Source organism: Pteronotus mesoamericanus, unplaced genomic scaffold (assembly GCF_021234165.1).
Source record: "Pteronotus mesoamericanus isolate MK-2021 breed Mesoamerican mustached bat unplaced genomic scaffold, CSHL_Meso_final scaffold_118, whole genome shotgun sequence".
In the NCBI taxonomy this organism is placed as follows: domain Eukaryota; kingdom Metazoa; phylum Chordata; class Mammalia; order Chiroptera; family Mormoopidae; genus Pteronotus; species Pteronotus mesoamericanus.
Genome location: NW_026555301.1, coordinates 1,976,494 through 2,001,404, shown reverse-complemented (window position 1 = coordinate 2,001,404; position 24,911 = coordinate 1,976,494). Strand labels below are relative to the sequence as shown.

At 37.6% G+C, this 24,911-nt stretch overlaps 1 protein-coding gene across 1 annotated transcript in view; it reads right to left on the bottom strand.

Annotated features, from left to right (window-relative positions):
* Positions 1 to 1,679: 1,679 nt before the first annotated feature.
* GINS1 (GINS complex subunit 1) overlaps positions 1,680 to 24,911 on the bottom strand; it is a 35,574-nt gene continuing 12,342 nt past the window's right edge. The window contains exons 5-7 of the mRNA XM_054587458.1: positions 13,406 to 13,522; positions 4,125 to 4,199; positions 1,680 to 1,831 (exon numbers count right to left, since the gene is read on the bottom strand). Coding sequence (XP_054443433.1) covers positions 1,763 to 1,831; positions 4,125 to 4,199; positions 13,406 to 13,522 — 261 coding nt within the window. The 3' untranslated portion in view covers positions 1,680 to 1,762. The remainder of the gene's footprint in view (positions 1,832 to 4,124; positions 4,200 to 13,405; positions 13,523 to 24,911) is intronic.

Below are 24,911 nucleotides of genomic sequence, written 5' to 3'. Positions count from 1 at the left end.
CAAATAATATCTTTAAAAAAAATGTTTTAAAAAAATGTCAGAATGTGACCAAGTCATCATAATTTGCAACTTTTGTACATATATCAGCCAAAGCCAGTCAGATAATAGAAAAAAGAATTCACACTAGCAACAAAAAGTAGAAAATAATTGGAAAACCACTAAAAAGAAATGGTATTATACTTTACATATGTAACTAGCTACAGTGAATGCGTCAGACTGTGGTATTTAGGAAATGAAATAATTTTCTACATTATTTATTTTTTACCTTTTTTTTTTAAATCTACACATATACGAGTATTACCTTCAAAATTCTAGCCACAATTCTAAGTAGAGTCAATATAAATTGATAAAACCTCTAAAGTTTCAAATTTTCAACTACTATACATTCATTCCAAATAAGGGATATATTTTACCATTTTATTTGGGGACTTAAACACAAAAGAATATATTCTTATCATTTAAGTTCAAGAATGATGGAGGGCTGGCAACATGGTAATGGCCTTCAAAGCTCTTTATCCTCACAGCTGACTCACATGGACTTTAGGGTTCACCAGTGTGCATGGTTCCATGTGCCCTGAGTGTAACTATATGAAGGAGGAAAGTGACTGCAGACCCACAGTTAACGTTATCAACATCACCAGCCCCATTCACTGTTTATCAGCAGAGGTATAGATGAAAATATGGGCTGGCTACCAAAATTAAGGGGAGGAATCATTTTCAATAATGAAAGTAATCTGCACAGGGCAGCCTACTGACCTAAGTAGGTCTATTATGAAAACACACAGTTCCACATCCTAGGCAAAGCCTCTCTATAACTTGATTTTGGCCAGAAACATTCCCCTATATAAAAACAAAACTGCATGTATAATATGTATTAGGTACCAGACTTATCCAGTCTTTTACATTTGAATGTCTCTTTCTGATTACTGGGCTGGTAATGAAGGGGACTACTAGTAGGGAAAGGCCACAGTGACTACCAGGCAGGACCACTCCTGTGCCTCTCCAACTCTTACCATCCATAGTTTCATCAGACAACAGAAACTGCACTCCACTTAGCCAACCAACTCTTCATGTGACTTTTCAAAATGTCAGTGGGAATCTGGGAGAAAACTGTACAAAGTTTCTTTTCTAGCTCCAATTTCTATTTCCCATTCCAAAGTGGTGATACTGGTGCTCACCCTACAATCTCACAGACAGACATGAGCCAGACCAGCCACCACTGTTGGAAATGGGCTAATTCATTGTGTCCTTCCTTTTTCCTTCCCAAATAGCCCAGCAATTGTCATTAAACATTACATATACTGAATACTTTTATAGACCATCTCCACTTGGCCATGTGATTTGGTAACACCCATTCCAGAAATTCAGCTCCCTGGGTTACACAATGCACACTACCAGAAACAACACAAAAGGCACAGGGACCTACTTTCTCCCCTCAACAGCCAAGTGTAACTTTCTTATTTAAAGGATTCAAATGTATGGTAATAAATATTTACTTTCATCCAAAACACATACATACGTTATAGTAACTGTAGGAATGTTATAATTAAAGATGCAGATTACAAAAAGGAGGAAGAATGTTATATAGTAGAAAAACAAACCATTTTCAGCCAAGTATTCCTGGTTATATGAAAGGATGTCTGTAACCTTTAAAACCAAAGATGGGAGGGGTTAAGGGAGGGTGGAGAAGGAAGTGCAGAAGTTTGTGTGAAGGAGTTCAGCCTCATACCACAGGGAAGCTTGGCAGGGCCTCAGTATGAGGTTACCACAGGACGTGCTCCAGAACGCCTTGTCTAATCAGCTGCTCACACTTCCACCGAGGTAGAAAGTGCTGAGTGGAACAGATGGTGGAGAGAAAGAGAAATGATTGGAATATAATTTTAAATTATATTTTACATCATTAAAAAGCAGCAATTGGTTATATATTCTTCAAGTTCCAACAGTTACACAGTTAAAAGCTAAACTTATTTTGTTTGATTTTGTTTTCATCAACTGAAACTGATATGAGAGGATACTGCTTCATTGTGAAGTGGAAAGGAGTCTCCTTGTCTGATTGCCTGTCAACACACAGGGGCTTAAAACAGAAGTGAACATTTCCTAAACTTTGGAGTGAGGAAGTACAGGAAGCAAGGGAGGAAGACTTCCGAGCTCATGGATGACCAAAGTAATCTCAAAGAAAAGAAAGATATACTTGGGTAAAAACAAAAAACAGTACATTATAAAGTACAGAGCAAATAGCCTTAGAAAATAATTGCAATAGAAGAGATTACCAAAAATATTAAAGAAGCAAAATGTAACTTTAGTAGCATTGTGCACCTAAAGGTCCCTCCTCACAAACTCAAAGGCCGTATGTGATTCCCGTAACCAAATAAATGACTCCAAATTAGTCATGAAAACACATTGGCCAAGGATTATTATCTAACATGTTTAAAAGTCTTCAGAATGTATAATATAAAAAAAGGGGCCCACCACAACCTACCACCACCACCACCCTAAGAGAAAAAAAGGGGGACATATTGACTGACTTATTTAAATTATTTCAATTTTTTCTAAAAAGAGGGGTTTCCTGATTTCTAGACAAACATGTTTGCCATATTGTAGGCATAAGTGAATATATGATAAAAAAAAAAATGTCTCCCTATAACAGTTTTATAGTACATGGACAGATTCCATAGAAAACTGATTTTAGATGTGGTGAGACATTTGTAGAGGCCCTCGAATATCAACTATAATAGATTTTATGTTTTTAAAATTTTTCCATTTTTATAATGAAGAGTAGGGTGACAGTAACAAAAAGCATCACCAATGGAACGAATGTCACCCCAGTACATTCAATTAAAAAAATAAAGTAAAATAACTCTTGCCAAGAAAAGCATCACCAAGGGGAAGGCTTCTGCATGGTCCACCTGGAAAACAACTGTCTAACACAGAAGCAGATGGAAGAAGGGCTCAGCTGGGTTCCCACTTACCACAGCTCTACCTAGGTATTCCCTGCCACTGAGGAATTACGACCATATGGACACACTGGATGGGAAGATCAGCCATAAAGTTTAAGAAAAAATTTCAACCACAGGATGGTGTTTAGGAAAAAGTGACATTTTCTCACATCTTGCTTTATGAGGATAGCTTCATTCTTGTGAACGAAAGCTTTCTACTGGGTCCTCCAGAAATACAGATTTTTAGGACAGCATTCATTTCAGTAATATTAATTCATTAGTATTATTCAATTCATTAGTATCCTACTTTTCAAAGAGGACACTGGGGCGGCAATGGGAGGGGCGGATTTTGACATAACAAAAAGATTTTAGGATACCCTGAAAATCTGTTTTAGGAAACTACTCAAAGCTCTAAGAGTGTTTGTACACTAAGAGATCAAGGCACCCTCTCTTAAGAAAGTTAGTCCAAGAACCACATAACCTGGAGCATTCTTTTGTTCCATACCATAAACAAAGGCTATCAACTAACTAGTTGATAGCAAGATGGGAGGCAAAGAAAGAAACAGTGGTTCTCATTAGGTCGTTTGTTATCCTGTATTAACGCAACTACATAAAATTGAAATAGAATAAAAATTAATTTAGCTAATGTGAAATTAATGTGAACTTGAGAAGGTTTCTCAGGAAGCAATAAATACATTGAGATTCTTAGTAAGAAAAAATTTGGTTTAAGTAACAACTTCATAGTTTTAGTCTTTCCATAGTAAATTCTCTTAATATATTACTCAGAAACTTTTGATTTTTATCATTATTTGTTTGCTAAAGAACTAAGATTCATAAGGTGAAATAAAAGCTAAAAATGAATGTTTATCACCTTTTTAATTATATTTCAAAGAAAAAGGCTAAATCCAACATTTTCATAGTGCCTTAACTACAATCAGGCCCACTCTGATAATTTACCTAGAAAATGCTTAAGTGTTATATACAAGCAATATTCTATTAATTTGTTTCTTAATATGCATATATGTAACATTTACCTCAACATTTCCTTATATTTAGAAAAAGTAGTCTTACACTAAACATAATGCCTATATATAAATGAACATCACAAGGTAATGTTTGCTATTAATTTCAACATTTCTACCATGCAACGCTCTTACAAGGTTTAAAAAATCTTAAGACAATAAATACCTGGCTATTTTTTTTTAATAGCACTGATGTACCATCATCAACTTCGAATTCTCCAAAGTCTTTTAAACATCGTACCTGAAAGGAAAACATGTTTTATCTAAATTATTTCTTAATAGGTAGTGACCACAAAGTAAATAAAGATTATACAATATAAATACCCACACAGTAAAAGTAATAAGCTTTCTGTTTGTTTCTTCTCTGTGTACTTAGTCCTACTACTCCTACTGTGGTATTCTAGTAGTTCCAATTGTCCTGTTTGATGGGGAGGAAGAATGACAAAATATCTGAGTGTATGGGTGTGCTAACAGCAAGGAAACTCAGGGATGCCAAGGGGAGACATCACTGCATTCTTTCCTTTCTGTAAATACTTAAGTATCTAGCAGTGGAATTATGTATTTACAAAAAAAAAAAGAGAATTTTTTAGATCAATTCCAACCTGCCTCTTATAGATCCCTCCCTTGAATATCAATATCTGAGAATAGAACATAGGTAAGTCTGCAAAACTTCTGTTTTAAAAAGATTTTTCCAATCTCCTTTGATATTCAGTCTCTTCCTCAAGACTACTTAAAACTAAATCATGAAAGAGCAGATGCAGATTCACATTATAAGAATCAGGAAAGGTTCTTAGTCAGAAAGTGGGAGGCATAAGAATGCCTTTTGGTAACCACTTCTACAACTGCACAGGAGTGTCCCTGGAGAGCTTACAGACCTGGCCACAGTTCCATCGGCTGCCACAGGACACCGGGACATTTTTTCGTCTTCTATGAGAACTCAGGACTGGAGTTTAATTCTCCTTAGTACTAGGATTTGTATTAGTAAAGCCAATGCCAGCAGTAAGTTTCAGGCATCTATTTTTCCAAGGTAATTTTGTCATGTCCTATTATTCCTCCGAAATCTTACCACAGGTATTTTTTTATTACTGTTATTATATTTTTAATTTCTCTTTTAAATCATGTTTATTCTATTACAGTTGTCTCAATTTTTACCCCTTTGCCCCCCATACTACCCCACCCCCCTTTTCCCACAGTCAATTCCCACTCTGTTGTTTATGTCCATGGGTCATTCACACGTTCTTTGTTTAGTTCCTTCTTCTTTCCTCCACTGTCCTCCTTCCCTATACCCTTTGGTCACTTTTAGTCTGCTCCATGTTTCCTTCCCTGTGGTTTATTTTGTTTGTTAGTTTACTTTGTTGAATAGATTCCACTTATAGGTGAGATCATATGGTATTTGTCTTTCACCAACTGGCTTATTTCATTTAGCATAATATTCTCCAGTTCCATCCATAATGTCACAAAGGGTAGGAATTCCTTCCTTTTTTTATTTAAGTGCAGATTTTATTTAGTTATTTACATGTCAAGATGCACTATAAAATACTAAAAAATTTAAATCCATTATAAAGTCTCAGCAACTAAAACAACATGACACCAGCACAGAAATAATCAAGTAGATCAATGAAATAAATTGAGCATTCTAGAAACAAACATATATATCTAACAATGTAATAGATGATTAAATTGATATTTCAGATCAATGGGGAACATAAGGCTTATTAACAAATAAGGAGCATGGACCACTATTACTTGAACTAAAACAAATATAGAGCCCTATTACACACATTATACAAAAAATATTCAGGTGAGTTAAAAATCAGTATGTAAAATATAAGAAGTCTTAGGAGAAAACACAAAATAGTATTTTTCTTACCCTGTAGTAACATATTCAAACCCAGAAGCTATAAAGTAAGATCTTGAAAATATGACTATATTAAACATTTAAGACTATACAGTACTGTATATATAAAAGAAGTTAAAGGGCAAGTAATAGAACAGGAAAGTATTTGCAAGACATCTAAAAAACAGTTAATAGTTTTCTTAGTTTTTTTTTTTGGGAGGGGGGAATTCTACAAACATTTAATGAAAATGGATAAAGAATACCCAAAGTCATTGAAAGCTTTTTTAAAAATAATAGAAATAGGCAAGAAATATACAAAAACAGGTTTAGTTTCAACAAATAATAAAGGGACAATTAAAATAGCACATCACTGTCACCATCAGATTAATAAGTATTAAAAATATTGGTAATATCAAGTATTTGTGACTGTGAAAGGAACTGGGTATTCATAGACTCTTTCTCTTCATCATCTTAAAACAGTCCCTTTAGCATATTTTGCATATTTGTCTGGGAAACTCCTTATTTTGCCTTCCATTTTAATTGAGAGCCTTGCTGGGTAGAGCAGTCTTGGTTGCAGGCCTTTGCTTTTCATTACTTGGAATATTTCTTGCCATTCCCTTCTGGCTTGCAGTGTTTCTGTTGAGACGTCACCTGCTAGCTGTATCAGGGCTGCCTTCTATGTTATTGCCTCTTTCTCCCTTGCTTCCCTTAGGATTCTCTGTTTGTCTTTGATATTTGCCATTTTATTGATGATGTGTCCTGGAGTGGGCTTCATTGGGTTCCTCTTGAATGAGACCCTCTGTGCTTCCTGGACTTGTGTGGCTTTTTCTCTCCTCCAATTAGGGAAGTTTTCCATCATTACTTTTTCACACAGGTTCTCTATCCCTTCCTCATCCTCTTCTCCTCCTGGTATCCCTATTATTCGGATATTATTACATTTCACGTTATCCTGCATTTCCCTAAGTGCCTCTTCATTCTTTTTGAGTCTTTTTTCCTTTTCTTGCTCTTTCTGGGAGCTTTTTCCTACCTTATCCTCCAGCTTACTGATTTGTTCCTCTTCCTCATATAGTCTGCTTTGGATCTCTTGTACTGTGTTCTTCAACTCAGAAATTGTATTCTTCCTTTCCTCTTGTCTCTTATTGATAGTTTCTATGTCTTTTTTTCATGCTGATATAGTTTGCAGTAAGTTCCTTGTAGTTTCCCTGTAGTTTTCTGTAATTCTCTCTGAGCTCACTGAGCACATTGAGCTTCCTTAGAACCGTGGTTTGGAACTCATTATCTTATAGTTTACTTGCCTCTACTTCATTTAGTTTTCTTTCCGGGAATTCCTCCTTTCTCCTCAAGTGGGGGATGTTGATTTGTCTTCCCATTACTTGTGAGACTCTTTTTTTTTGCTTCTGCTTCTTAAGTTGATGTGTCTTGACTTCCTGACTTTGTGGTGTGAACTTCTATGGTAGGAGACTGCTGTTTTTTTTCTTCCTAGATCTGCATCTAATGACCTCAGATGTTGTCCCTGTAGGACATTAGGCAGTCTGTTCGAGACTTCCAGGAATCTACTGCCTGTGGCTGTCTCCTTCAGCTGTTTATCTAGTCTAAGCAGGCAGGCTTAGAGACACCATAGGGCAGGGCAGTCACTTCTTGGGGCAGCATTATTGGGTCCTATCAGGCTGCTGCCACTCAGAGGAGTGGTCTGCCTGAGCCAGGTGGAAACTGCGGAATGTGGGAGGAGTCAGCACCAGGATTCCACTGGCTGCTCTTTCCATTCTCTCCCTAAAACCACTGTCTCCAGTCTCTCCCCAAGTGTCTCTAGACCACTCTGCACCCCCTTTAGCCAAGGATCTACTATCTGTGGCTGTCACTCTATACTCAGCGATCAGGCTTTAGCACTACTGGGCCAGGGCCAAGTCCCTCCTGGGGACGAGGCTGTTGTGTCCAGCCCACTCTGCTCTTGCCTTTGCTGGAGACCAGGGTAAGTGGCTGGAAAGAAAAATGTATTCATTTGCCCTTTAAATGGCTCTTGCATCTTCAGCTGCCTATCTCTGGCAGAGAGCAACCCAGCTGCTTTTCACAGCTGGCTGATGATCTGTGTAGTTTTGGGGCCCTGGTGCTGTAGGCTGGAAATCCCCACTTATGGTTTAGACCCCGCTCTTCTCAGGGTGATCCGACTGGCCATTTCAACACCCTTCTGGTACTGCTGCCCATGGATTCCCCACCTGCCTTCTTGAGTCTCTACCACACTCCTTAGCAGTTAGGTTGTGCTAAAGCTGGTTCTTCTCCCTATCTGAGGTTATAAGGCTCCTCTCTCACAGTTGGTCAATTGTTTGTTCCAGATGATTTCTCCACAATTTAGTTGTAATTTCAGGTTGGTTCTGGGAGGAGGTCAGTGTGACTTCCACTCACTCCTCCACCATCTTGATTCTCTCTCCACAAGGTATTTTAAGTTAGTTTGAGAAGTACTATTTTAAAAAATTCCCTACCATCACTAACACCTTTTTACTTTTTAAAATATATTATGGAAAATCATTAACATATTCAAATGTAAAAAGAAATACCATGAAACTCAATGTGCTATCAACTAGCATCAATTATCAGCATCAGGCCCATCTTGTTCCCTCACCAACTTCTAGATTTTAAAGCAAATCCTAGACATAATTTAATTTCATCTATAAATATCTTATTATCTATTTCTACAAAATGAGATTCTTTTTCAAAAATACAATCTCTATACCATTATGACATCTTATTAGGAATTTTTAAGTCATGAATATCCAGTTAGGCAATAGTGGCGTAGGTAAACACAGCTTACTTTCTTGCACAACCACATCAAAATTACAATGAACCTAAATAAAACCCATCATTCAGAACTGTCAGAAATTGAGCTGAATGAAAGTCCTACAAATATGGGATTATAGAAGAAACCACTTTGAGACTGGTAGGACAGGCGGAGACACAGAATAGACTGGTCAACCCCGACATGTGGTGGATAGAAATCAGGAGGGATATCTCAGGAGCAAAGGGTCCCAGCCCCACACCAGGACCCACAGCTCAGGGTTCCAATGCCAGGAAGATAAGTCTCCATAACTTCTGGCTGTAAATACCAGCAGGAGTTAAGGCTGTAGAAGACAGAAACTGATGGACTCACTGGCAGTTCCTCTTGAACGGCCACTGCATAGACTTACTCAGACTTACCCCCTCTGAGCTCCAGTGTAGGGGCAGCAGATATATATGGGGAAGAACTAAAATTTCCAGCATCAAGGCAAGAGCTGGGGGACAGCTTTCTACCAGAGAGAAGTGATGGCAGAGGTCATTATTCCTTTTCTGAACACCCCCTCCCAGAACTGGCGGGGGCGGGGGGCAACATATCTAAAGCACCATCAACGTGTTGTTTGCCCCACCCTGTTGACTCCCTGGGGCCATGCTCCACCCAAATTTCAGGCTCATTTAAGATGTTTCCAGTGGTTTTTTCATATGAATGGCTTGTTTTGGCCCATGTTTCAGATTGTTCTAAATTCTCTCAAACAAGCAACATCTGGCTTCAGCAAGCCCTGAACTTCTTGCTTAGTTGTCCCAGGCCTGGCACCAGCAGCAGACCACCTTGCATCTCCCAGCCCAGCACAAGAGGCAGCCATCTGTAGATCATTTTGTAGCTAATGCTGTGTGACCCCAGACAGAACACAGGCAGTGGCTGACCTTGGATATGCCAACAGGAACCGAGGCTCAACTATAACTTGAGGGCGTACACGGCCCACACAGTGGATGTATCTTGAGTACCCAGCTTGGGTAATAGGGGAAGCTGTGCCACTGGACCCTACAGGATACCTACTATTGTAAGGCACTCTATCAAGCCTGGGAGACACAGTAGCTCTACCTAATACATTAAAACAAACACAGGGAAGCTGCCAAAATGAGGAGACAAAGAAACATGGCCCAAATGAAAGAAAAGAGCAAAACTCCAGGGAAAAAAATGAACAAAATGGAAATAAGCAATCTATCAGATGCAGAGTTAAAAACACTGGTTATAAGGACGCTCAAGGAACTCTGTGAGGATCTCAACAGAGTAAAAAAGTTCCAGTCAAAAATGAAGGATACATTAACTGAAATAAAGAACAATTGGCAGGGAATCAACAGTAGAGTGGATGAAGCAGAGAATAAAATCAGCAATTTGAAACATAAGGAAGCAAAAAACAATCAATCAGAACAAAAAGAAAGAACCCAAAAAAATAAAAATTAAGATAGTGTAAAACCCTCTGGGATAACTTCAAGCATACCAACATCTTAGGGGGTTCCAGAATAAGAGAAAGAACAAGAAATTAGAAATCTATTTGAAAAAATAATGAAAGAAAAGTTCTCTCATTTTGTGAAGGAAATAGACAAGTCCAGGAAGCACAGAATCCTAAAAAGGATGGACCCAAACAGGCCCACTGCAAGAGACATCGTAATTAAAATGCCAAAGGTTAAACAGAAAGAAAGAATCTTAAAAGCAGCAAGAGAAGAGTTAGTTATGTACAAGGGAGCCCCCAAAATACTGTCAGCTGATTTCTCAAAAGAAACTTTGCAGGCTAGAAGGGATTGGCAAGAGGTAAATCAAACTGATGGAATGCAAGGACCTAATAAACCAAGATTACTCTACCCAGCAAAGCTATCCAATGATAAAGAGCTTCCTAGAGAAGAAAAAGCTAAAGGAGTTTATCATCACCAAATCAGTATTATATGAAATTAATTGTAAAGAGTCTTTTTTAAGATCAAAATTATGAATAAAATGGCAATAAATACATATCTATCACCAATTGAACCTAAAAACAAAATAAACAAATGAGAAGAACAGAAACAGAATCATAGATACAGAGAACATTTTGATGGTTGCCAGATGGGAGGAGGTCAGGGAGATGGATCAAAAAGGTGAAGGAATTAAGAAGTACAAATTGTTAATTACAGAATAGTAATAGGGATGTAAAGAACAGCTTAGGGAATTGAATAGCCAAAGAAATATATGCAGGACCCATGGACATGGACAACAGTGTGGGGACTGCCTGAGGGAGTGGGGGGAAGTGTGGTGGTGGCTGGGTGGAGGTGGACAATGGGGGAAAATTTGGGACAACTGCAGTAGCATGAACAATAAAATATAATTCAAAAAATAAAAATAAAGAGGCATTGACCAGGAGAAAGAAAGAAAGAAAGAAAGAAAGAAAGAAAGAAAGAAAGAAAGAAAGAAAGAAAGAAAGAAAGAAAGGAGAAAGACCGAGTTTGTTTACAAATTTCCCCATTTATAAGTTTTTTTTAAATGTCACGTTCAAATTAGGGTCCAACAAAAGCTGCACATTACACATTTCTGATATTCCTCTCCTTCAATCTATAGGGTTTCTTCCTCCTTTTTCCCTTTATTCTTGACAATTTATTAAAGACACTGAGCAGTTTGTTTTGCAATTTCCCATAAATCAGATTCCTGTGGAGTCATTTAACACGTTTCCCTTCCTGCCCCTGAATTTCCTATAAACTGGAGGTTAGGTCTAGAGGCTGGATCAGACTGGTCTTCTGGCAAACGTGTTACATATGTCCTCTTGCAAGACCACACAAACCACAGAATGTCTGTCCCTTTTTGGATGTGTGGACCCCAAGAAGATAGATTTATCTGATGCCCCAGAAAAGGAAATTATTTGCTGAGATGGACTCCCCATGACTAAGCGAGCGCCCCAATTTTATAAACATGGAGTGCGCAGAAGTAGGTTTATAGTTGTTCATGTGAAATATAATAATTAATAATAATAAAAGAATTATTGTTTCATGTACACACAACTATAAAGCTACTTTTGCCCATATCAGTAATAAGATCTTAGTGGCCATTTACTGACAGGGACTTCTTCTCACATACTCTGTATACCAGAAAGAACCTGAGACTGAACTCTCCACTTCATGCACTATGCCACACTTGTTTACACTATCTGAGTTAACCACTGCAGGGATGCCCTGGTAGACCTGCCCTGTCCAATTAGAACTATGAAAATTATAACTTCATTTATATGTAAACTGTACAATTTGGAAACCTCATTTACATTAAACAAACCAAAATGGGTTCAATGCAAGAAAGTTCTCTACAAAGCAAGAAAGTTCCTTTGTCTGAGTGGGGCAATACTATGTTTCTGCTACAGGCTGCCTCTCCCTGGTTTGCAAACTATTACCTCAATAAAGTCTCTCCTTTTTCACCCCTGTGCCCTTTGAATTTGTTTACAGATGTTAAGATTAATCAGTGGCTCCAGGTATTATCCATAGCTATCCATATCCATCCATTATTAAGGTCTCCACTGACTTTTCACTTAAGGTTTTAGTAACTATTTCCCTCCATGCTTTAGGGTTACAGAATACCATTAATCAAGTTTTTTTTATTCTTGCTGCATGTATTAGTGGAATTCCTCTATAAAGAAATTTTCCTTGTAAGTAATTTGGCTACACTGAGCTAGAATTTATATAGTACAGGCAGATGGATGCTTGATTCCATTCTTTTATTTGTTGCTTTTCAAAATGGCTTGCATCCCTTAAGCAAGGTGACCCAAAGAGATTTTTTTTTTTAATTGTTGTAATTGTTGTTTGGTATCATTATGCATTCACACTTCTAACATAATTCATGCGACTCAATTCACTGCCATTATCATTTTCATGCTCAAATGACCTCTTCTTTGGCCAGTGTGAGTTCCTTCCAATTAGTTCCCATGACTCTGGGCACTCATGTAGTCCTTGATACTTTCCTTGCTTTCTAGAAAGACAAGGCATTCCATCCATGCTTACCTTGTAAATTTTTACTTGAGATCAAGAATCAGCCCCCCTCCCCTTTTTTCCCCCAAGGAGTTTCCCCCTGGTTTCCTTTAGTGAGAAACGGCATTTCGACTCCAGAATTTGGAAGCTCACAGCTACTGAGTTGGTTGCTGTTCCTAGGCTTTTTATTAGTGCACAGAGCTAAGAAATAAAAAAAAAAAAAAAAAGAGAGAGAGACACACACACACACACACACACACACACACACACACAATTCAACCCGACTCCATGCTGATATTTCAAACTCAAGTTTGGGAATTACTATTCAACTTTCTTTTCTCTTATTTTGAAAATTTTGGTTCCTAGTACCATACTCTTTTGCTCTATTCTTCCATATATATACTATCCGCTACAACAGTAACAATATTATTACTAAAAATATGACTACAAAAAATAGGTTAAGATCTGTAATTTTTTTCATTCCTAAAACATACCCACTAGTAATATATAATCAACTTATGTGTTTTAAAGTAATTTAAAATAATTCTAATTTGACTAATCCACCAATTTAAAACATAGGCTCATTTGTTTCATTTTGCTGTCAAAATCTGTGGTTGGTTTTCTACTTTGATTTAATAACATAAAATGTTTACATGGTTCCAAAATCAAAACTACTAAACAGGTCTATTCAGAAAATTTTAGTTTCTCTATCCTATTCCCATCATCCCCCTATAGGTAACATTTTTGGTTTTATTTTCCCCTTTCTTTTTTAATATAAGCTAATATATATTCATATATCCCTTAGACAAAAGGCAGCACAATCTATGCATTAAGGAAAAATTCATTTTAAGAGGTATACTTACTTCAATATATAGGCTTTTGGGAGGTTTCATATCCTGTGTAATATCCAAACCTTCATCTCCTCCCAATGACCTCATATAAGTAGCAAGGGATTTTTTATAATGATTAAACCATTCCATCTGCAAACATAAAGATGGTCATTTGACAAGAAGTTTTAACAAACTTACATAAGTTGTATACTCATCTTTTCTAAAACAGCACATATTCCCACATGGACCATTGTTATGATCATTCATTCATTTAAACTATAGGCACAGTTCATTTTATTACACTTCACAAACATTGCATTTTTTATAAATCAAAGGTTTGTGGCAGCCCTGCATGGAGAAAGTCTATTGGCACTATTTTCCCAAAAGCATTTTCTGTGTCACATTTTGGTAATTCTCACAGTATTTCAAACTTTTTATTATTATGTTCATTATGGTGATCTGTGATGAGTGACCTTTGTTGTTATTATTATAATTGTTTTGGGGGGGTGCCATGAACCATACCCATAATAGGATGGCAAACTTAATTGATCAATGTTGTGTGTGTTCTGAGTGCTCCATCAACTTGCTGTTCCCATGTCTCCCTCCCACTCTTTAGGCCTCCTTATTCCTTAAGACATTACAATATTGAAATTGGGCCGATTAAAACCTTACAATGGCCTCTCATCTTTCACTTTAAATCAGAAAGTAAAAAAGTTATTAAGCTCACTAAGGAAGGCATATCAAAAGCTGAAACAGGACAAAAGCTAGGCCCCTTGTACTAGTTAGCTAAGTTGTGAATGCAAAAAAAAAAAAAAAAAGAAAAAAGAAAAAGTTCTGAAGGCAATTAAAAGTGCTACTCTAACGAACACACAAATCATAAGAAAGTGGGACAGCCTAATTGCTGACATGAAGAAAGTTTTAGTAGTCTGGATAGAAGATCAACATTCCCTTAAGCCAAAGCACATCCAGAACAAGTCCCTAACTCTTTAATTCTGTGAAGGTATTATTTCCAGTTGCTCAGGACGTGGGAGAAACACATCCACCATCTTCCCTGAAGTCTGAAAGACACTAGCCATGAGAGATCCCAGAGTCCCATCCGCTGATCCCACCATAAGCTCTCTCAGAAACAGTCAGGTCTGCGACTTGTTTAAAACTGACAGCAGGCTGGCAGTCAGAGGCAGACAGATGCAGATCCGCTGGTGACTTGGGTTGTCTGCTGATATACCCCTGGACCCAGTGCTGTTAAAACCCAGGTGTGCAGAGTAGATTGGCCCATCCTGGGCACAGCCAACCTTGGAGTAATCAGTCATAAACTGTGAATCCCTGATAGCTCCAAAAAGGTAGCCGAGGGCTAGATATGAATAGGACCTGACTCAAGCTACAGCAGAGCTGTATTCAAAAACAGAATCCAGGAGGCAAGCATGAAACTCTGCTGAGACAAATTCCATTTTGTTCTTTTTCATTTTTCTTTCCTTTTCATAGCATTTTCATTAGTTTTTTCTATTTTTTTCTTTTCTATTTTTATTGCTCTATTTTTCTGTCATATTTCTTACTTTATACTCTTACCAGCGATTACCCCACTTTCCCTTCTTTCCAGCTATTTTTGTTATTCTCCCTCTTTTGTTGTCTCTTTTTTACTTTCTTCTTTAGTTCATTATTCCTATTAGTTCTTCACCCTTTCTCCCTCCCGTAATTACTTCTCTGTCCCTTGGTGTTGTCTTATTCTTTTCCTTTTATTTCCCCCTTTCTCTAATATTCCATTTATATTTTCACTTTTACTCTTCTCTGACATTTTGTCATCGAAATTGCTGTTGTGACTGGGGGATAGGGTGGGGATTTCTTGTTTTGGTTTCGTTTTTTGTGTTCTTTTGATTTGTACTGCCAGCAGCTGTACAACATACAAGACATGGTGCAGGTCAAGCCTCTCAGTCAGGCAGCCGTAAGAGAAAACCCACCAATGAACAAGCCAACAACAATCAGGACAAAATACAACAGGGACAGCCTACATAACTCACACAAAGGGCATTCCTAGAGCATCCAGATCAGGAGATCAAGGAGTTGACACCAGTGGGTAACACAGTACTCGCATCACATAAGGCTACCCCACAAGACAGAGTCATAGCAGATCTGTTTATAACATAGAAACAAATAAAAAGAAATGGCTAAAATGAGGAGACAAAGAAACGACCTCCAAATGAAAGAAAAGGAGGAATTCCCAATAAAAGAGCTAACTGAAATAGAAACAAGTAAATGATCCAGCACTGAGTTCCAAGTAATGGTTACAAGAATGCTCAAGGAACTTAGTGAAAACCACAAGGAACTGCCCTGGCTCTTGTGGCTCAGTGAATTGAGTGCCAGCCTGTGAACCAAATGGCTGCCAGTTTGATTGCTGGTCAGGACACATGCCTAGGTTGTGGGTCAGGTCCCCAACACGGGCTGTATGAGAGGCAACTACACTTTGATGCTTCTCTCCCTCTCTGCCTTCCTCCCCCTGTGTCTAAAAATAAATAAAATCTTTAAAAACAAAAAACACCCAGTAAGAGTAACAAAATAAAAAAAAAGCTTAAAAAGGAGAAAAGTTTAAGGGAGCTTTGAAACAACAAGAAATGTAACAATATTCACATTGCAAGAATACCAGAAGGAGAAGAAAGGACAGAGAATAGAAAACTTGTATGAAGAAATAATGACAGAAAAGTTCTTTAACTTGGTGAAGGAAAAAAGTACACAAGTTCAGGAAGTACAGAGTCCCAAACAAGTGAATCCAAAGAGGTCTACACAAAGACACATCACAATTAAAATGGCAAAGTATAAAAACAAAGAATCTTAATGCCAGCTAAGAGAAACAATTAGTTTCCTACAAGGGAGCGCCAATAGGGCTGTCAGGTTATTTCTCAGCAAACAATACAGGCCAGAAGGAATGGACATGAAATATTCCAAGTATGAAAAGGAAGGACCTGAAACCAAGACTACTCTATCCAGCAAGGGTCTCATTAAAAATGGAAGTTGAAATAAAGAGCTAATTGGAACAAAATAAAACAAAAAGGAGGGGCTGAAGGAATGCATTTCCATCAAACCAGCAGTACAAGAGATGCTAAAGGGGCTGCCTTAAGGAAAAGAATAGAGAGAGGAACACAGGTTAAAGGGGAAAAATGGCAGTGAGTAAACATCTATCAATAAAACATTAAATGTAAATGGATTAAATGCCCCTATCAAAAGACATAGGGTAGCTGCATGAACAAGTAGACGAAACCCACATATATGCTGTCTACTAGAGACCCACCTCAGAACAAAAGATTTCCACAGGCTGAAAAATGAAGGAATGGAAAAAAAGATTCCATGCTAATGGATATGGAAAAAAAGCTGGGGTAGGCAGTACTTCTGCCTAACAAATAGACTTCAAAACAAAGTCCATAATAAGAAACAAAGAGGGACACTACATGATAGTTAAGGGAATCCAGCAAGAGAATATAACCCTTATAAACATATATACACCCAATATAGGAGCACCTGAATATAAAAAGAACATCTGGGAGGACTTTAAGAAAGAGACCTACAGCAATGCAGTCATAGTAGGGGATTTTAACACCCCACTCTCAACAGCAGACACATTTTCAAGACGAAAAATCAACAAGGATATAGCAGCATTAAATGCCACACTAGATCAAAAGAATTTAATTGATATCTATACAACATTTCACCTCAAAGAAGCAAAATACACAATCTTATATATACATTGATTGCTCTCAAAGATAAACCACATGGTAGGACACAAAACAAGCCATAACAAATTGAAGAAAACTGAAATCACATCAAGCATTTACTCAGATCACAATGGCCTAAAACTATAAATTAATCACAAGAAAAAAACCCCAAAAACATGGAGGGTAAATAACATGGTATTAAATAATGTTGCATTAACAATGACATCATAGAAGAAATCAAAAGAACCTGGAAACAAAAGAAAATGAACAGACTTTCAGTGAAGATGGAGGCATAGGTAGACATGCTTTGTTTGCTTCCTCACACAACCAAAGAAGTACAACAAAAAATTTAAAAATAAAAAATAACCAGAACTGCCTGAAAATCAAACTGTATGGAAGTCCAACAACCAAGGGGTTAAAGAAGAATCATTCATCCACTCTGGTAGGAAGGACAGAGATGGGCAGCTGGGGTGGAGAGGACGCTCGGCAAGGCAGTGGACCAGTTGGGTGAGGTGGCAGCTGGCAGACCTGGCAGCCCCATATTTGCATGCAGATAAGCCGGAAGGAACAACAGGGGACAAGACAGACCCGTGCAACCCAGGATTCCAACTCAGGGAAACTAAAGTTTCAAAACCTCTGGCTGTAAAAACCTGTGGGTGTTGCAGCAGTGGGAGAAACTCCCAGTCTCACAAGAGAGTTTGTTGGAGAGAACCATGAGGTCCTAGAATGTACACAAACCCACCTACTCAGGAATCAGCACCTGAAAGTGCCAAGTTTGCTTATGGGTAGTAGGGGAATTGACTGAAAGTGGGGTGAGAGCCAAGCAAGGGGCATTGTTCCCTCTTGGATCCCTCCCCCACAGAGAGCAACACCAACAGAGCAAGGCAGGTTGCCCCACACTGGGGAATACCTAAGGTTCTGCCCCTTACAACATAACAGCTGTCCCGAGAAAAAGAACTATAGCCCAAATGAAAGAACAGAACAAATCACCAAAAACAGAACTAAGCCACAAAGAGATAGCCAACCTATCAGATGCAGAGTTCAAAACACTGGTAATCAGGATGCTCACAGAATTGGTTGAGTATGATCGAAAAAGAGAGGAAAGAACGAAGGCCATGCAAAGTGAAGTAACAAAAAAATATACAGGAAACCAACAGTGAAGGGAAGGGAACTGGGAGACTCAAATCAACGACTTGGAAGAGAAGGAAGAAATAAACATTCAGCTGGAACAGAATGAAGAAACAAGAATTTAAAAAAATGAGGAGAGGCTTAGGAACCTCCGGGATAACTTTAAACACCCAAATCAGAGGGGTGCCAGGAGAAGAAGAGCAAGAGCAAGAAATTGAAAACTTATTTGAAAAAATAATGAAGGAGAACTTCCCCAATCTGGCAAAGGAAATAGACTTCCAGGAAGTCCAGGAAGCTCAGAAAGTCCCAAAGAAGTTGGATGCAAGAAGCAACACACCAAGGCACATCAAAATTACATTACCCAAGATTAAAGATGAGGAGAGAATCTTAAAAGCAGCAAGAGAAAAGCAGAGACTTCCCTACAAAGGAGTTCCCTTAAGACTATCAGCTGATTTCTCAAAAGAAACTTTGCAGGCAAGAAGGGGCTGGCAAGAAGTATTCAAAGTCCTGAAAGGCAAGGACCTACATCCAAGATTACCCTATCCAGCAAAGCTCTCATTTAGAATGGAAGGGAAGATAAAGTGCTCCCTAGATAAGCTCAAGGTAAAGGAGTTCATCATCACCAAGCTCTTATTATATGAAATGGTTAGGGGACTTACCTAAGAAAAAGATGAAGATCAGAAACTATGAACAGTAAAATGACAATGAACTAATATCTATCAACAACTGAACCTAAAAACGAAAACAAAAACAAAGCAAGCAAACAACTAGAACAGGAACAGAATCACAGAAATGAAGATTAAAGCGGAGGGAGAAGGGGGAAAATGGGGAAAAATGTACAGGGAATAAGAAGCATAAATAGTAGGTACAAAATAGGGAGGGAGAGGGTAAGAACAGTATAGGAAATTGAGCAGTCAAAGAACTTACATGTATGACCCATGGCCATGAACTGAGGAGTGGGGGCGGTGCTTGGTGGAGGGGAATAAAGGGGAGGAAAAAAATGGGACAACTATAATAGCATAATCAATAATATATATTAAAAATACAAAATAAACAACCTAAACTAATATTTAAAAGAACTAGAAAAACAACAAACACAGCAAAAAAACCAGAGTCTAAGGAAGGAAATAATCAAGATCAGACCGGAAATAAATGACAGAGACAAAGAAAACAATTTGAAAGATTAACAAATCTGCAAGCTTGTTCTTTGAAAAGATAAACAAAACTGACAAACCTTTAACCAGACTCATCAAGAAAAAAAGAGAGGACCCAAATAAAAAAAAAAAAAAAACACCAAACAACTCAGATATAAAAGTTGAGAAGTAACTGGTATCATAGAAATACAACGGACGGTGAGAAATTACTGTGAACAACTATGCCAAGAAATTGGAAAACCTGGGCAAAATGGATAAATTATCTAGAAATACACAATTTTCCAAAACTGAATCAGGAAGAGGCAGAAAATCTGAACAGACTAACAACTAGTAAAATTGAAGCAGTAGTCAAAAAAATCCCGGCACATAAAAGCCCAAGGCCAGATGGCTTTACAGGAGAATTTTATTAATTATTCAAGGAACTAAAACCTATCCTTCTGAAACTATTCCAAATAATTCAAAAGCAGGGAAGACTTCCAACCTGTTTTTTAGAACACCAGTATTATTCTAATTCCAAAACCTGATAAAGACACAGCAAAGAAAGAAAACTATAGACCAATCTCTCTGATGCATACAGATGCTAAAATCCTCAGAATATTAGCAAACCAGATCCAGGACTATATCACAAAGATCATACTCAATGGTCAAATGGATTTTATTCCTTGGATGAAAGGATGGTACAATATCCACAAATCAATAATCGTGATATTCCAGTGGCCCCCAACCTTTTTGGCACCAGGGACCAGTTTCATGAAAGACAGTTTTTCCATGGATGGGGAGGGGCTCACAGGAGGCAGAGCTCAGGCAGTAATGCAAGGGAAGCTTCACTTGCTCACCAGCCACTCACCTCCTGCTGTACAGCTCAGTTCCTAACAGGCCAAGGACCCGTACTAGTCATCAGCCCAGGGATTGGGGGCCTCTGTAATACATCACATAAACAAAATGAAAGGCAAAAATCACATGATCATATCAATAGATGTGGGAAAAGTACTGGATAAAATCCAGCACCTATTTATGATAAAAACACTTTGCAAAATTGTAATAGAGGGAGAACACTTCAACATAATAAAAGCCGTATATGAAAAACCTACTGCCAACATCACATTCAACAGGCAACAACTAAAAGCATTTCCCTTAAAATAAGGAACAAAACTGGCTTGTCTGCTATCACCACTTTTATTCAACATAGTACTTGAAGTCCTACCCACAGTGATCAGACAAGAAGAAGAAATAATAGGCATCCAAATAGGAAAAGGGGAAGTGAATCTGTTGTCACTCACAGTCAATGTGATATTATAATTAGAAAACCCTATAGGCTCCACCAAAAGACTACTCAACCTGATACATGAATTCAGCAAAGTAGTGAGATAGAAAGTAAATATTCAGAAATCAGTGGCATTTTTATATACCAATTATCAACTATTAGAAGGAGAAACTAAAAAAAAAAAATCCCATTTACTATTGCAATAAAAATAAATAAATAAACAATAAAGTACCTAGGAATAAATTTAACCAAGGAGGTAAAAGACCTGTACTCTGTACTTGGAAAACTACATGACACTGAAGAAACAAACTGAGGAAGATACAAATAAGTGGAAGCATACATCATGCTCATAGATTGGAAGAATTAACATCATTAAAATATCCATATTACCCAAAGCAATCAATCGATTCAACACATTTCCTAATAAGAAAAAAATGGCATATTTCACAGATCTAGAACAAATATTCCAAAAATTTATATGGAACCAAAAACGACCCCAAATAGTCTCAGCAATCTTCTGAAAGAAGAACAAAGTTGGAGGGATCAAAATACGTGGTATCAAACTATACTACAAGGCCAGAGTAATCCAAACAGTCTGGCACTGGCATGAAAACAGACACATAGGTCAATGGAACAGAATAGGGTCTTGAAATAAACCCATGTCTTTATGGTCAATTAATATTTGTAAAGGAGGCAAGAGTATACAATGGAATGAAGACAGTCTCTTCAATAGATGGTGTTGAAAGAACTGGACTGGTACCTGCAAAAAAATGAAAATAGGCCACCAACCTACACCACACACCAGAATAAACTCAAAATGGATAAAACTTAAATGTAGCCCTGGCTGGTGTGGCTCAGTGGATTGAGTGCCAGCCTGTGAACCAAAGGTTCATTGGTTCAATTCCCAGTGCAGGGCACATACCTGGGTTGTAGGCCTGGTCCCCGGTAGGGAGTGTGTGAGATGCAACCATACATTGATGTTTCTCTCCCTCTCTTTTTCCCTTCCTTCCCCTCTCTAAAAAAATAAATAAAATCTTAAAAAAAAAATAACAACTTAAATGTAAGTAGTGATACCATAAAAATTCTGGAGGAAAACACAGGCAGTAAAATTTCAAATATCTCGCGTAGCAATATTTTTGCCAATGTATCTCCTAGGGCAAGGGAAATAAAAGGGAAAGTAAACAAATGGGACTACATCAAATTAAAAAGCTGCTGTATAGGTAAAGAAACCATCATCAAAATGAAAGGGTAAACAACTGTATGGGAGATCATATATGCCAATGATACCTCGGACAAGGTTTTAGACTACAAAATATATAAAAAACTTATACAACTCAACACCGGAAAGACAAATAACCCAATTAAAAAATACACAAAGGACCTGAATAGATACTTCGACATAAAGTACCTAGGGATGGCCCACAGACATATGAAAAAATGTTCAATATCACTAGCCATCAGATCAATGCTAATTAAAACCACAATGAGATATCACCTCACACTTGTCAGAATGGTTATCATTAATAAATCAAGAAACAGCAAGTGCTGGTGTGGATGTGGAGAAAAGGGAACCCTAGTGCATTGTCGATGGGAATGCAGACTGGTACAGCCACTTTGGAAAATAGTATGAAATTTCCTCAAACAATTAAAAGTGAAACTGCTTTTTCACCCAGAGATTCCACTGCTGGGAATATACCTGAAGAATTGCCAAACACCAATTCAAAATAATTTTATGCATCCCCATGTACATAGCAGCGCTATTTATAATAGCTAAGATTTGGAAACATCAGTAGATGAGTGGATAAAAAAACTGTGGTGTATTTACCCACTGGATGACTATGCAGCAAAAAGAAAGAAGAAATTCTTACCTTTTGTGACAAGCATAGATGGAACTGGATACTATGAGTTAACTGAAATAAGCCAGGTAGTGAAAGACAAATACCATATGATCTCACTTATAAGAAGAATCTAATGAACAAAATAAACTAATGAGCAAAATAGAACCAGAGGCATAGAATCATAGAATAGACCAACACCTGTAAGAGTAGAGGGGGGAGGTTGGGACTGACTGAAAGAGTTGAAGGGATTAGTCAAAAAACAACATATATGAAGGACCCAAGGACATGGACAATGGTGAGTGTACTGATTATGGAAGTAGCGGGGAGGGGGCTGGCTGGGTAGAGGAGGGTGAAGAGGGAAGAAGTGGGGCAACCATAACAGCATAAAAAATATTTTTTAAAAAAAGAAAATCGAAATAGTTCTGGAAAGGATTCAGCATTCTAGATGCCATTAAAAACATTTGTGATTCATAAGAAGAGGTCAAAATATCAACAGTAACAGGAGTTTGGAAAAGGTTGAATTCAGCTTTCATGGATGACTTTGAAGGATGACTTCAGTGGAGGAAGTAACTGCAGATATGAAACAGCAACAGAAGCAGAATTAGAAGTAGTACCCTAAAGATGTGACTGAATTCCTGCAATCTCATGATAAAAATTAAGGAATGAGGAGTTGCTTCATACGGACGAGCAAAAACAATGGTTTTTCTGAGAAGGAATCCACCCTTGGTGAAGATGCCTTGAAATGTCAACAAAGGATTTAGAATATTACATAAGCGTAGCTGATAAAGCATCAGTACAGTTTTGGAGGAATGACTTCAATTTTGAATGAAGTTCTGGTGTGGGTAAAATGCTCTCAAACAGTATTGCATGTTACATAGAAATTTTTGATGAAAGGAAGAGTTAGTCTATGCATCAAACTCTATCATCTTATTTTGAGAAACTGCCTCAGTCACCCCACCCATCAGCAGTCACTACTCTGGTCAGCAGCCAGCAACGTTGAAGCAAAATCCTTCACAGGCAAAAAAAAAAGATTATGACTCACTAAAGGGTCGGATGACAATTAGCATTTTTTTTAAGCAATTAAGCATTTTTTAATTAAGGTATGTACATTGTCTTTTTGGACATGACATTGCACACTTAATAGACTACAGTATAGTGTAATCATAAGCTTTTATATGCACTGGAACACTGAAATATTCAAAGGATCAACCAATCCAGGAGCAGATTTCTTTGAAAAGATAAACAAAATGGACAAGCTTTTAAGCAGACACATCAAGAAAAAAAGGGAGAGGACCCAAATAAATAATATCAGAAATGAAAGAGGAGAAATAACAACTGATACCACAGAAATACAAAGTAAGAAATTACTATGAGCAATTATATGCCAAGAAATTTGAAAACCTCGATGAAATGGACATATTTCTAGAAAAGTATAACCTTCCAACACTGAATGAAGAAGCAGCAGAAAGCATGAACAGACCAGTAACAGCTGGTGAGATTGAAGTAGTAATCAAAAAACTCCCAGCACACAAAAGCCCTGGACAGGATGGTTTCACAGGAAAGTTTTAAAAAAACATTTAAGGAAGAGCTAACCCCTGTCTTTCTCAGACTATTCCAAAAAATCCAAGAGGTGGGAAGACTCCCAAACTCTTTTTATGAGGCCAGCATCATCCTAATCCCAAAACCAGATAAACACACAACAAAGAAAGAAAACTACAAGCCAATATTGCTGATGAACATAGAGCTAAAATGCTCAACAAAATATTGGCAAACCGCATCCAGCAATACATTAAAAAGATCATCCACCACGATCAAGGGGATTCATCCCAGGGATGCAAGGATGGTACAATATTTGCAAATCAATAAACGTAATACATCATATAAACAAAAGGAAAGACAAAAAACACATGATCACCTCAATAGATGTGGAAAAAGCATTTGATAAGGTACAGTAACCATTTATGATAAAAACACTCAGCAAATTGGGTATAAAGGGGGCATACTTCAACATAATAAAAGCCATATATGAAAAACTTACAGCCAACATCATACTTAACGGGCAAAAACTAAACGCTTTCCCACTAAGGTGGGAACAAGATAAAGATGTCGTCTTTCACCACTTCTATTCAGCATAGTATTGGAAGTCCTAGCCACAGTAATCAGACAAGAAAAAGAAATAAAAGGCATCCAAATTGGAAAGGAGGAAGTAAAACTATCATTGTTTGCAGATGACATGATAGTGTACATAGAAAACCCTATAGACTCCACCAAAAAACTACTCGACCTAATAAGTGAATTTGGGAAAACAGCAGGATAAAAAAATCAATATTCAGAAATTGAAGGCATTTTTGTATACCAACAATGAAATATCAGAAGCAGAAATCAGGAAAAAAAATCTCATTTGCTATAGCAACAAGAAAAATAAAGTACCTAGGAATAAATTAAACCAAGAAG